General features: G+C 36.5%; 1 protein-coding gene across 1 annotated transcript in view; it reads right to left on the bottom strand.

Annotated features, from left to right (window-relative positions):
* The window catches only part of GABRA1 (gamma-aminobutyric acid type A receptor subunit alpha1), a 53,173-nt gene extending 48,196 nt beyond the window's left edge, over positions 1-4,977 (bottom strand). Inside the window, exons 1-2 of the mRNA XM_019740787.3 lie at positions 4,230-4,977; positions 1,845-1,933 (exon numbers count right to left, since the gene is read on the bottom strand). Of these exons, the coding sequence (XP_019596346.1) occupies positions 1,845-1,918 (74 nt within the window). The 5' untranslated portion in view covers positions 1,919-1,933; positions 4,230-4,977. The remainder of the gene's footprint in view (positions 1-1,844; positions 1,934-4,229) is intronic.
* Positions 4,978-14,126: the final 9,149 nt, after the last annotated feature.

The following is a 14,126-nucleotide window of genomic DNA, read 5'->3' as shown; positions in this document are numbered from 1 at the left end:
CCTTCGGCAAAATGAAACATCTTAGTAGTTTTTGAAATCAAATTTTCAATGAGCTTTGTGTCTTCTAGGATGTCTCGTTAGTAGTTGACAGCAGTAAAGAAAAAACAGTTTTATGAATGCAGTTATTTATAAAAAGTCTGTCACAAAACCAACTGCCATACATGCATCTTTCAAGGATATCGGAAGGTCATCTTGATAAAGACGGAAAAAGAAATGTTAGCACACCTTAAGTTATGAGGAAGGCCTGATGGAGTAGTTTAAGGAAGAAAGCAATATAATAAAAAGGGGGAGAGGATGAGATGGGGTGACATGACAGAGCACAATTAGATTGTTAATATGATTCTTAGAATATACAGTTACCTGTTATACTTGCCTGCATTCCCTTTGTTTTTACAGCTTATGTCAAATTCAGGAAATGCTTTTTTTCCCCCTGGTTTTATCTTATAAATTTTGTTTTCACCAATTGTTTGCATTAGAATACAAGTTCCAAGAGATATTTCCCCTCTCCCAGAAAACCACTCTGCTATCCCAATTGTAATGGTAATTTTTTTAATGTGATTTTCTAATTAGGTTATTCTTCATCTTTACTTCTAATTTACTATGCCCAATTATAATTGTCAGAGAATAGCCCTAGGATAAAATTTTTTTATTTGCTGTTAAACACCCATGCCAATGTAATGTTTCCTAAATTAAATATATAATTTGAAGAGAAATGTCAGTTACAGTACCTGATTTTGATTCCATATGAACCAGTATATAATAAAACACTGTGCACTAACTCCATCTACAGGTCATTACAATAGTAACACTTCATATAATTTTTCTAAAACAGTAAAAAACATTTAACTCCTCAGATTAAAAGTATCTGGCAATAAAGCATTTCCTGTTCATCTGACAGTCATTATTTACCACACACAATAGCAAAAAATAAAAACAGACAACTTTTCAATTAAAAAAAATCCTCTTAAATTTGTATCTTCCCAGACTATTCCATCTCTCTGCCTTAACTCATAAGGGTTCGCTTTCCATTATATTTTGATGAATCTTAGGTTTTTACATTATGTGTAAGACTTTCTTATGGGCCACAGGAGCAGGCTACACAAGAAATATACAGACAGATAAAGAAGAATCTGAAATATTTGGTCATTTATATTGTTGCTACTCTAATATGTTTATATGCTTGATTGGATCATTAGCAAATATTTTGAATACAGTTAAGTATACTATTAAATTCCTCTTATAACTTGTTTCCATAGTTGTTATACTTAAATATAGAAGTTCAATTTTACATAATATTCTTAAATATTTCTCTGGCCTATTTTTTCCTCTACTGGTTATATAAATAATGTTTTCAAAACATAATATGTACAGGCATTTTAGAGACTTAATAACTTTCCAATTACAAATATTATTTTAAACTTTTAACTTCCTTATAGTCACAAGTTACTCTGTGATTTTTACAATTGGCTAAAATTGTTCTTGTTGAAAAAGCGACTCACATAGTATGCAGACACAAATTGGGTAACTTTTCTATGAATTAGGAAACCGCAGGTTTTGTTCAGTTACAACTGAACAGTGAAAAGTTCAGTTTAAGACTTAAATGTTGATACATTAAACATTAATATATCCCTCAACAAAAGCGTGCTAAGTGTATTCTAACTAACACAAATAAAATGATGATTTTTTCATACTGCTCTTCGTTACTCTTAGCTGGAATTTTATTGCAGTTAAGTTTTTTGAATTCCCTTAGTCATGAATTCATCCAACGGCAATTTTCTTCCCCCTAAAAGAATAAATGAAAAGTTACAGAAATTCTCATGCAGATTTAAAAGAAAGTTTCCCACCTTCTTCCAGTCAGTGTGCTCAGAAGGAGGGTCCAGGCCCAAAGATAGTCAGAGAGACCCAGGCTTCTCTTCATCGCGGGCTTGTGCAGCTGAAAAGTAGAACAAGTGGAGATCAATGCCTCGTGTAGGAAACATCAGGTTCTAACCACTAGGGCTGACTGAGGCAGTTCAGATGAATGCTTTGAAGTCAGGAAATGACCTCACTGGGATATGACACCTCATTGGAAGCAATGGAAACCTGGACCATCGATTCTCCACTTTCCCTTCCATTTTTCCATTCAGAAATATACCAGTGTCTTAATTTCTCCTGTAAAAGAATACAAGTTGCAATGCTTTCAAGTGACAGTATTGCTCAACATGAAAACCGAGTTGTTTTTTTCTCTAGGCTTTATACTTCCAATATAGTTTGCATTCCTCTCTTGTTTTTTTTATTGTCTGAAAAATTTGACCTTTCTGATTTGAGTTTCCTCAACTGAACTGTGCATTAAAATTTCTAAGCCGGTGTCTGTAACAGAGCCAGCCTGTTTAGGGGCTGGAGTTGGGTAGGTTAATAGCCTTGATGACTGAATTCATCTTTGCATTCTGGATGTACCTTGATTTCAGAAGCAAGTGTACTTATTTTTTTTTTTTAAAAAAGGAAACACACTGTTGAATGTCGAAGTCGTGCTTGTATTTGCTGCCTGTGATTGCCTTGTTAAATATGCTCACTAATGTTTCTGTGAGGCTAAAGGACACACTTTATAGTCAAGCCATGTGCTCATCTCTCTCACACACACATACCAACACTCACATCAACACGCACAGACATGCCCACACATATCTTTTAAGCTCTCTTGAATTCTGCCAGGTTGCTGCTACAAAATGTTTCATTCCAAACAGATAGAAGCTAGAGTGCCTTGCTTTGCATGCATAAGGGACTCTTTTCCCCCCCCTCTTTGGTAAAGTATAATCAATCACCATCTGATTGCTGAATTTAGACTTGGTACCGGGATGCTAGGGAAATGGAGGAGTGTGGAAAGCTTAGGGAAATTTTAAAAATTATAATCTTATTTGTGAAGTCAGTTTTCAAAATCCAGTGCACCACTTGGTTAAACAACAGACATGGTAACACTTTTTTAATGTGCTAAAATTCATTCCAGTCATAATATGAGAAATGTTCAAGGTATTTCTTAGCACTTTCCTGAATCTGTACTTCTCAGGAGGCTCAGTGATTCATGGATAGCAAGTCTTTTATAGCATATTTTCATTAAGCACTCTATAGTTTAATGTGCTATGCCTTTAAATACATTTACACAAATGCTTTCCACACTCTCTGGGATCATTTATATCAGTAAAAAACCATTACAAATGGGCATGTAGGCAATGAAACATAATTAATGTGTTTAGAATGAAATGGTCTAGATCTAGAGATAAGAACTGTGAGCTTCATAGTTTTTACTTAATTTAATGTCTGGTTCTGACAGATAAGTTGCATATGACAAGAAATATTAGATAAATGTTATATTAAAATACTGCCTCTAAACTGCACAATTATAATTCAACCTTTTATTATTAATCTTTGATGTCTGCTATGAAGGAAAAACAACTTCTCTTACCCTGGTTATATATCTATTTTGAAATGTATTTGAAAAAGGTAATTCCTGAAGGGGTAAAAAAAAGCAAAACAAAACCCCAAGGCAAGGTACCACAGCTTTCTGTCTTCTGACATTTAAAAAAGAGAAAAACAAACCTCTCATGACACTTGAGTTGTTGAGTAAGAAAGTTTCTTGCAAATACAAACATAATAGTTTAAAAGAAACGCTAAGGTGCCTACTTAGCCCTTTCCACCTTCAACCTCCCCCCACCAAATGCACACACTGTAAATACCCATGTCCCATGTAACCCATATCAAATTGTAAGTGGAGTTTTTCATGTTTAGCATAGGAGAGACCCCTACACCAGAGGGCATTTCAGCATTGTCCACTGGAAAGAAGAAAAAAGGCATTTTTGCAGCCAGCATGAGAGTGCCTTCCTTAGAATGGAACATTGAGACAGGTTTTCTGTCCCAGCGTTCTTAACTTTAGACGATGCCCACCATCGCCCCTCCCAACCTCATCCCAGCTCCTTCTTGGGGGGGGGGGGGAGATCAAAACAACAGGTCACCACCCACCCCGCGGAATAAATTCAAAGCTGCCTAAGAAAGGGGGAAAGAAAAGAGAGGCAGGGGGAAAATGCTCCTAAATCGCTGCGGTTTTCAGCCTGAAAGAAAAGCATTCGTTGTTTCTACCTGCTGTGGGATCAGGCTCTTGTCCTGTTCCCTCTTTCCCATTTCTATAGCATTCCTGTCTCTCCAGCTATGAAAAGCCACGTTCAAGGCTTTGTGTTGCGGTCAGAAGCCGCGCTTACCTTGGGCCCCCTCTGGGCACAGGATCGCTCAAGACCCGGGAAAAGTCTGCGAGAGAAAATCGTAGCGAGACTGGAGCCAGCGCGAGTCCGCGAGTCCAGGCGCGCCAGGAGCGGAGGGGCGTCCTCGCTCTGCCTCTCACTCACTGGGTCTGAGCCATCATGGACTCTGCGTGCTCCTTTGCTGAAGATTTCACACCCAAATTTGCTTCCCAATATCCAATCTGCAGCTATACAACAAAAGATTTCTCTTTACCAAGACAGTAGTAATACGTCCCAGGGCAAACCGGATGTGAAATAGGCGGTGACTTCATGCCAGAGAGATTTTATTTTAGAAAGGAAGGTGGTACCAGCCTCTGGATCTGGAGACCAATCCGCCCATTTTTTATATGCAGCACAATTTAACTTGCACCGCTCTGGCCCTAATCCCCTTCTCTCTAGCTGCAGACTCAAATCCTTGTACAATCTGCTGCAAGCTTTCCTTTTTGGAGGGTAGTACTAGTGGGGGAGGGAACGGTAGAAAAGGTTAGAGACCTAGAACCTACGCTCAGAATTTTTTCACACTTTCAATTTATGAGCACGCTGTTTTAAGGTGTGCCCATTAAAAACAAGACTGACCAGAATAATGGCTCCACCTTTGATCAAATATTTAGCCACTGCATGCATATGAATAAATGAAAGCTCTGAAAGGAGGAGATGCAGGGCTGCACATGTGGAGAGCGTGCTCTCTCTCCTCCCTCCTGCCTCTCTCACATGCACTCCCACACACATGTCTGAGTCCCTGCGTCTTGCAGAGTCACGAATGATCAGGAATGACGGGAGAGTTCTGGCCAGTAAGGAAGTGGCCACCGGGTTTTAGAGAGTCGTTAGCACTTTTCACACACAGGTTGTGAGCGCTTTCCACCCAGCCTTAGCCTGTAGCTTAGAGGACAGTGAGAATGGACTCCGAATGGAATCGAGTTTTTAACCTTTAGAGGCAAGTATTTGTCTGTTTATGTCACGATGGAGAAAACACAGGCTTTTTAAATAGGAATTCTGCTGGGTTCCTAGGACCAGGAGTATTTAACTTGAAATAAATCATCCAGATCATTTCTAGGTTTGAGAGTCATATCTCCATTTCCGAAATCATTCCCTTCCCTCGAACTCCATCATTCTCAAGATTTGGAAAATGGGAGAGAGGGAGGAGAAAAAAATGAACAAAGATTTTTAGAAGTCAGGATCAAATTGTCTTCTACTTTTTTTTTTTTTTCCTCTTCCCTCTTCTGTTACCCTCCCTGGTGGCTCTCCACCCACGAATAATTATACACTTAAGGAAGGAGGGTGTGTTTTAATATCAGTCTAACTAAATTTGCAAGGAATCAGGGATGACTGTAGTTGTTTTCTCGGATTTTGTGAATGGGTGTTTGTAAGAGAGAGGAGATACCTTAGGTGCTTTCTTCCTGGGATAGCGCACTCAAATGCCCTAAAGCATTGGGAGCTGTCCCTTCAGCACTTTCGCTCTGACTAGGTAGGAGGAGCTGAAAAGCTGAGGTGCCTCCAAGTCAGGCTTCTGGTGAGTAAGGTCTGAACTTCGGTGAGCTCCCTCACCATTTTCCCCAAGAGGACCTGTAGCAGAGGAGACATTTCTAATGGGGCGGAGCTTGGCTAAGGGAAGGAAAAACTTAAATGGCCCGTCCATACCCCTCATGGGTCTTTGATTCTACAAGTGTCCCTTCACCTTGTGTGCAGTGCAGCCAGCTTACAGGATTGAAACTTAAGACAGGTGAGTGAAATGGCAGCAGTATAAAATGAAAGGCCACGCTCAGAATTGGGCTTGGTTTTCTGTTGAGTTTGGAAAGGGAAGTGGTGCCATTGGGAAACTATTTTAGAAATAAATCTTACAAGGAAGGGAGATTTGAAGACCATCTTGTAATACCCCTGTTTCTGGGTGGTAGTTGCGTACTCTGTTCAAACTCAACAAATGTTAATGTATTTTTAAAGATATTCATTGAAGGAACATCATAGCTTCCTTATGTGACACGACCCGATTTTTATGTATTTGTGTATCCATTAACTCACTGATTTATTTTTCAGTTATAAGAATAAAACTCACTTTAGTATGGTTCTGAAACCCTCAGTTGACAATTAGAAAACACATTTTCTTACCTGACAACATATAATGCAGTTCCATTATTTTGTTTTGATTCAACAAAGACTGATAGTCCTAAAAACATGTGATATTTTAATTGTTTTTTCCCGAAATTAAATTGCCACAGCTCTTTTTACTCAGTTCTGCAAATTGAAAATAACATAACGTAGCACCAGGGAATAAAATACAAGAAATTAATTGCAAGGAAATAATTTATATTATTGTGTTACATTATTGATGTTCTTTCCCCCCCCACCCCCCAGAGGACTAAATCTCTTCAAAGTGTGTATGCATCTGATTGAAGTAAGTTTTGAAATAATAATAACCATGATGTTTAATATTCTTAAAATTTACTTGGTGCCAAGTAATGTGCACACCAATTTGTATAAATCATGCAATTTAATTCTCAACACATGTCTGTGAGAGATAGCCTTAATATTCCTGTTTCACAAATCATTCAATCAATTAACGGTTTATAGAGAGCAAGAGACTTACCCAAGGTCATACAGCTAAGTCGGTTGTCATGATGGAATACAAACCCAGATCTTCTGACTTCAAGGTTTATTCTCTTATCCACATTTCTACATTATTTTATTTCCTTACTATCTGCATGGCAGTCACACAAAACCTTCCTCTGACTATTTAAAAAATATGTATTTATTCAGGACGGGATTCTTTATTTTAATGATCTAGTACATTTAGCTGCAACGTAGTGTTGGGCTGAGTACTTCAGAGATTTCTGCTGTTTTCCTTCTGTCTTATGAGGCCATTCTCGGAGGCCCTCCGGTCACCATTTCTGGGCAGAAGGGATTTGAGGTCAAACCTAGGACCATGTTTCCTGGGGAGGCCTAATAGCTCTATTTCTAGTGTTGCAGTCTGGTACATTTTGCTTTTTCTGTCAATTTTAAATGGCAGGAAGCCCTGACCTAATTGAAGAAGTGGTACTGATTCTTTTCAACAGAAATGTTTTTACTTTCTCCAACTACATGTGAGCCAAATGAGAAAAAATAGTGAGTGTTCTCATTAATTCAGTGTGGCGTTCTATCATGTACGAAATAAATTTGGGTGAGGGAGAAGAAGAGACTAGGAAAAATGATAAAATATCAAATACGCTTCAGCTGCAATCTAGAATAAAGTGGTCTTTCTAAATGTGTTTGCATGGCTCAGATATATACACTGAAAGTATATTTTAATGTGAACGTACTGTGAAACATGGCTATCAGTTTGCAACAATAAATGTCCAAGTTGCAGTTAAGCATGATTTCACCTACATTTGTGTATATATATTTGGATATCCATGTGGAGTATTTGCACTCACTAAACTAGCCCCCTTTCCTAATTTTCTCATATAAAATATAGACCATTTTGTCAGTGACCTATATGAGCACATCCAGAGGGCTAGCCCTTCTTTTATAACTGGTATTGAAATAATAGCTTAGTTGGGACAGTAAAAGAACTGCAATGTATGTAATGGTGTAATTTTCGTACCTTAACCTCATCAATTTTGTCATCTGGGCTACCCAGAGAAATGATTTTTCCCAGGCTAGAAGGCTAGTTTGACATCTCAGTGTAGTGAGAGACATGGCAAGTATAGTAAAACAAAAATCAAATTTTTTCAAAAAATATTTGAGTCATAAATGGTTGTCACTTCAAAGAAACTTAGAAGTTGTTTGCCCCAACCATTTTGACAGATCACAAAAATTATGTAATTTTTTTGTGATCTTTACAGAAGTGGAACCAGGGTTAGCATGGCACAGTGAATGCTCATATGTGGATATATGTGTCTGAAGTCACTGACACCTAATAGCTGTGTGATTACTAAAATTTTATGAGCCTATTTTCTGAAGTTTTAAAATGAAGTAATGTTACCCCATTAGTTGGTTGTGGCCTAATATGGGAAAACGTGTGAATCACATGGTCCTCTTGTATAACATCCAATAGGGATCCAGTGAATGCCAGTTTCCTTTCTCTTTTATCTCAACACAAATTCATTATTTTTTGAGCATTTTATTATTCGCTAGAGTGTGTTCATGTAACTCATATGCTGATTATATTATCCACATTTTACATAAGATTTAACGGAAACATAAAATTCTTAGTTATCAGACAACATACCATGACAAGCTAGCTCCCACTCTGCCTTAAATCCTAGGCCCATGTTTTTATTTCTAAGGGGTTCTGAGAACAGTAATGCTTTTCACTACATCTGCCTTAAACATAGAATATTTTACATATACTTCAAACCAGAATGATTTGAGAAAGTAAGCTCCAAGATGAACCCAACCACAGCACATGTTCAAACCATAGCTACTAGAGTCAGCAATAGAATTCCCCAAAGGTACATTTTACATCACTTTTTCTATACGGTTTAAGAAGACCCCAACCAGTAACCATCGGCAATAATAATGATATATATTAGTGAGACAGATTCTATTTAATAGTCATGTAAGTAGGACAATATCCAAGTTTCTTCTGTGTCAATTTTCAGTTATCAGCAATTCATGTGTAAGTTCACCCATTTTCTTTCCAAGTGTTTTCGTTTCACATTTGTTAAACCCATCAATCCAAGCAGGAAAATGCAGACTTATTCAGACTTAATAGGGGAGATAATATGTTGGTAGTCAAAAGAAATTATTTATTTTCCAATATCAAATAAAATATCAGTAATCTCCAAAACTTTGAAGATGGGTTTTGGACTCTGTAGATACCGCTGGCAACTTGAAGATTGTAATGTAAGGCAGGAGGGAAGTAAGAAAACAAACATTGTTTATTAAAATGTCACAACTATAGATTAGATATTTTAAAATGTTATATCCTATATGAATTGACTGAAGAAGCATTCTCCTTTTTATGGCTATGTTAAGGCATTCATGTATATGTGTTTCCTTCAGCAAACTTTAAGAGTGTGTGTGTGTGTATACACATAGTCTCTGTGTAAACTTCTTTAAAACATTAGAATCCTTATTTGTCTCTGTTTTTTTTTGTTGTTTGTTAAGGTGGACATAATGAATATACATTCACTCAATATCATTTGTTAAGTGCTCAGCACGCAGAATGAAAAAATAAAGATCTGAGTTAGAGAATCTATTTAGAGAGATTACTTATCAGAAATAATAATAATAATAATAAAATAATAAGCATATTGGTACCAAGAAACTGCATTTAGTTTATGTAGAACTTTCTGGAATGGTTAGGATATGCCTCTTTTGGAATATTTGAGGATTTTGAAGTGGCCTCGTTATCCTGTTGACCAGCTGCATTTTACATATTTGTTTGAAATTGTAAAACACAAAAAGTAACAGAAACATTAAAGCAGCATTTAAAAAACCATTCATCCTGTCCTGAATGGCTGTAGTATTTGTGGAATAGATATGAAACGGAAGGATTTACTAGAACAAAGATCAAGAATTAAGACACTAATGCCCCATCTGTTCACTAGCTCCCAATTCTTGATGTTCACAATAATTGTGTTCTGTGGAATGAAAGGAAAACAAGTTTGTGGATGTGAATGTGTTTTTTATTATAGTTGTTGATAAATATATTCAAATGTAACTAACGTCCTTATGTTAAATGCAGAAAATAGGACTAATTAGATTTTTTTGCTGTAATTTACAACTAAAGAATCTCTCTCAACCTATCCCATTTCCAATTTTGATTATAATAACATTCACTTAGATTCATATTAGAGAAAATATCACAACCTCCATTTTAATTACATATACGAGCTTGGGCACGGGTAGGGAGGAACTGAAAAGTTTTCAAGATGAGTGTTGATCACTTTTGAGTAATTGTATTTATGGAAATATAAGCCAATGTGAATCTTTGAAATGTGGACTTTCCCCCCATTAGAACTCGAGATTTGGCCCAGAAAGCTTTGCTCTAGTTGAGTAAAAAGATAACAACATCAGCAGCCGTATAGTCCAACTTAACATAAAGACTCAGGATGACAAGCAACGGTATATTTACTTGTCCTACACTTCAACTGCTTATAAAGATGACAGCTCATAATTGCCTTTGAAAGATGTAAGGTGTGATTTTGAAAACAATTGAATAGGCTTACTGTTTGCCACTACTCACATTCAGTGTTAGAATTTCAACATAAAGTAGACCATTTTTTAAATTTCTTTTAAGGAGATGAGAGAATGAACTCCAAAATACCACTTCCTCCCCCCACAAAAAAGAGATTATCTCCTATTGAGTAGCTGTAATCTACCAGACACTGATATTTTCCTCACATAACCTTTGCAGTTGCATTGTCACAGTAATGCTGTTTGCAGATAGAGAACCTAGGTTCAAAAAGAAGAAGACGTTTTCTCAAAGAGATAGGGTTTATAAATCAGAGTCTGGATTTCAACCCCGGCATAAATTTTGAGGCTTCAGAAAACTTATGGTTGTAAGGGAGTGAAGGTAAATCCCTTCCACGTAGCCTGGGAAAAGAACTGTCATGAGAGCAGGATGAAAATATTTCTCATCATAAAACTTGCACACTAAAATGTGGTTCTTATGAATGAAAAATTTTTAAATGCTTAGTATAAGGAAGCAGAGTAACATATCTGGAGTCAGACATTGTCTTTTTCTGGCAAGTATTTACTGTCTGGCCACCTAACTTCTCTAAACGTCAGTTTCATTATTTGTAGTAGAGAATTAATAATTTCATCTTATGTAGACTATTCATGAGAATGCTTGCAAAGTAGTGAATACACTAAAACATTTTTATCAACTGACAATGGTGGTTATTATTAATACAATCTTTTCAAAGTAACAGTCTGTGAAAATATATAACTTTTCCTAGAACATTTCTTAGCCCTTCAAATTTTGAAATAAAGTTTTTGTACGTGGCATCTAATTAAGGTGAGGATTTGCAGTTGAAGCAACTCACTCAGCCAAAATTTATCAAATATCTGATTGACCCTTTGGTGTTTTTTTTTTTGTTTTTTTTTCATATAGTTATAGCCTGAAGCAAGAAAGTAGTGGCCTTTGCAAGGAAAGTGAATCCATTATTTCAGAGAAATTCAACTCAGTAGGTGGTAGGGCATGAGACATAAAATGCTTACAGCAGAAGCAATGTCAAGACTCAACCATAACCCCAAACAGGAGGTGAAAAATTCTGTCTCCATGCAACGTCTTCTCAACTATTTTGCTATTAAGAAAATATATCCTTAGTAAAAATATAGGATGGCTTAATATTGAAATCAGATAAAAAGGAATACAAAATAAATGGGATGAAAATGAAGGAATACATAAGAGTTTAAGGAGAGTTACCTACTTTTGCTTTATCTCCCTTTTTTCTGACAATTGGAGTAGAGAGTGCAGAAGAAGGAAACAGTTCAGAAACACAAGAAGGGTGCATTGAAAGACAAGGCATTTCTTACGGTTTCAGAAAATTCTGAAATTGAAATCACCTTTACTCAACAAAGAAAGGGTCAGGAATAACTCTTGTGGATATCCACTTTTTTACCATGCTTTCTTTATCTTTTATCTATTTGTGTGGAAATATTTTAGCAGGGAAGCTCATCCCATGATGAACCAAGTGAATCATACCGATGTTCTGAAATTCAAATTAAACACAAATGTCATTATTAAATTGAAAGCCATACAAAACTTTTGTTTTACAATCCCTTAATAAACCGATTTGAGTTAAAGAGGGTGTTTGTACATCTTTTAAACTATCAACTTAGAATAAAACCAGAATTTAGAAGCAGAGTCTGAAAAGCAGGTTAAGTAGTCTGATGTTCTGTTTTCATCCTTCATTGTTAGCTCTGCGAACCATGTTAAAATATTATAGTTACTCTTTGGGTGACCTTGAGAGACTCCATACCTCTAGGAAAACTAGCTATTTCAGGAATTGAACTGTCCTAAGTTACTCTGACAGCCATATGTTTAAATCATGATTTTAGTGCCTGGAGAAATTTTTGTCAGGCTCCCAAGCAAGTCAGTGAACTCAGGAGAACTGCCCTGTGGCTTTGGAAGAACATGGTTGGGGAAGGTCAGTCAAGGTTCAGAAAGCTTCGTCAAAGGCTTAGGGAGGCACAAACACAAGTCCTGTTCTCAGCCAGAGCAGCTTCTGGCTCCCCTTATATGCTCATGGAAGGCCCCATAAATTATGGAAAAAAAAGTCCATTACAAAATGTGGCTTCCTCTCATTACAGTTCCTAAAATCAATGTGTAATTTGGCTTTGAACAATGTATGAGAACAAAAAATAAAATAATAAAATCGAAAGTTCAATGGGCTAATACCTTCCTTGATAAGATCTTGCGAGGCACTGGGAAAATGTTGAGAAGAAAAAAGAGAAACACTTTAGAACTAAATTTGTTTAAACCTTACAGTAGCTTCTCTACTATAATGCATGAGTGCAGGTAGGAGAAAGTGTAAGGTTTGAAATTTTAGTCCCAGATTTTCTTATTCTTCTTTTTGAAATACCATTCTTATTCTAAAGTTGCTAACGTTCCTTATGTTTTGAAGCACATTGAGTAAGACATAAAAGTATAGTCTTCAGAGCTCTGCACATCAAATATCATGGAAAAATAAATATTTGTATAAAATTTTAAAAAATGGCTTTAGAACAATTTCAAGTAGATCTTTGGTCGTGCCATTTTTATTTAAAGAGGCCTCAGTACCCATCCTTTGTTCAGATCATTATTTCTGTCTAGTTTCCAAATCCAAATCTGAGATTTCCTCATTTGACAGCATCCTCTGTTAGAGGACACACCTGCTCACGCCTCTATTTGCACTTTATAATGGTCATTTGCATAATTCATATCTCTATGTATTCCTGCCTTGGAATTTCCAAAATTAATGTCATAAAAAATCTTTACAAATGTAATAAATAATTTACTCAAATTACTTTTAGACCCAGTTAGCTCAATTCAAATATTCCTCTGAAAGAGTAATTGTGAACAAAAAAATAAAAACTTTTGAGAAAAAATCTAGGCATAGTGATTGTTCTACCAGATGTGAAAATATACATGAAGAGACTATAATAAATAAACTCAATAATTCTGGCCCAGAAAGACTTGTATAGATATAAAAACAATGAAGAGCCCCCAAACAGATCCATGAATATGTGAGACCCCGAGATACAAAAGAAATGAATGAGTGACACTAGAGTTCACATAAAACCCAGAAGTCTGGCTCTAGGTTTACAGAGACAGATTTGTTATTATAATTATCACCCAGGAAGAGTTGAATTCTCAAAATTACTGAGATCTCATTCACTTCTCTTAGAAGTTGAGGCGGAAGTGGCAGCAGAGTGCTAGAAGCTCATACTCACTTTCTCCGTCGTCCTAATTACGTAGTCCTCCAGGAGTAATACTTATTTTCAGAAATAAGACACCTAGTTTAGAATCTTAGGCATTGCTCCAACTAATGTGCTTATAGGTTTACTGTAAACTCAATAGCAAGTGATTGAACAGTACAGGCTGTCAGTCAACTGAAAAGACATGGTTGAGTATGAAAGACTCTCTGGTGCCTGTTATAAACGCCAGAGCATGTTTTTAGTATTATCAGTGTAGAGACTTACATCCACTTTTGTTTGTTTGTTTCAGGCAGAATTCATTGTAATACCCTACGGAGCATCTGTTTAAGTATGTTAGTGTCACATTGATGGAATCCAGAGTTGTTTGCCTGGTTCTCTGTCTATAGATGTGGGAACTTGAACATAATTCTTAGAGCCCTATTGCTAAGTGAATCCCCTCTTATCCCTTGTGTTGAAGGATGTTTAAGTTTTGCTCTGTGGTTTGCCATGAGAGTTATATAAATAAACCGCCACAAA

Source organism: Rhinolophus sinicus, chromosome 5 (assembly GCF_057876585.1).
Source record: "Rhinolophus sinicus isolate RSI-liver-muscle chromosome 5, RSI-T2T, whole genome shotgun sequence".
In the NCBI taxonomy this organism is placed as follows: Eukaryota; Metazoa; Chordata; class Mammalia; order Chiroptera; family Rhinolophidae; genus Rhinolophus; species Rhinolophus sinicus.
Note: the sequence above shows the minus strand (reverse complement) of the source record. Positions and strands in the feature narration are given on the sequence as shown.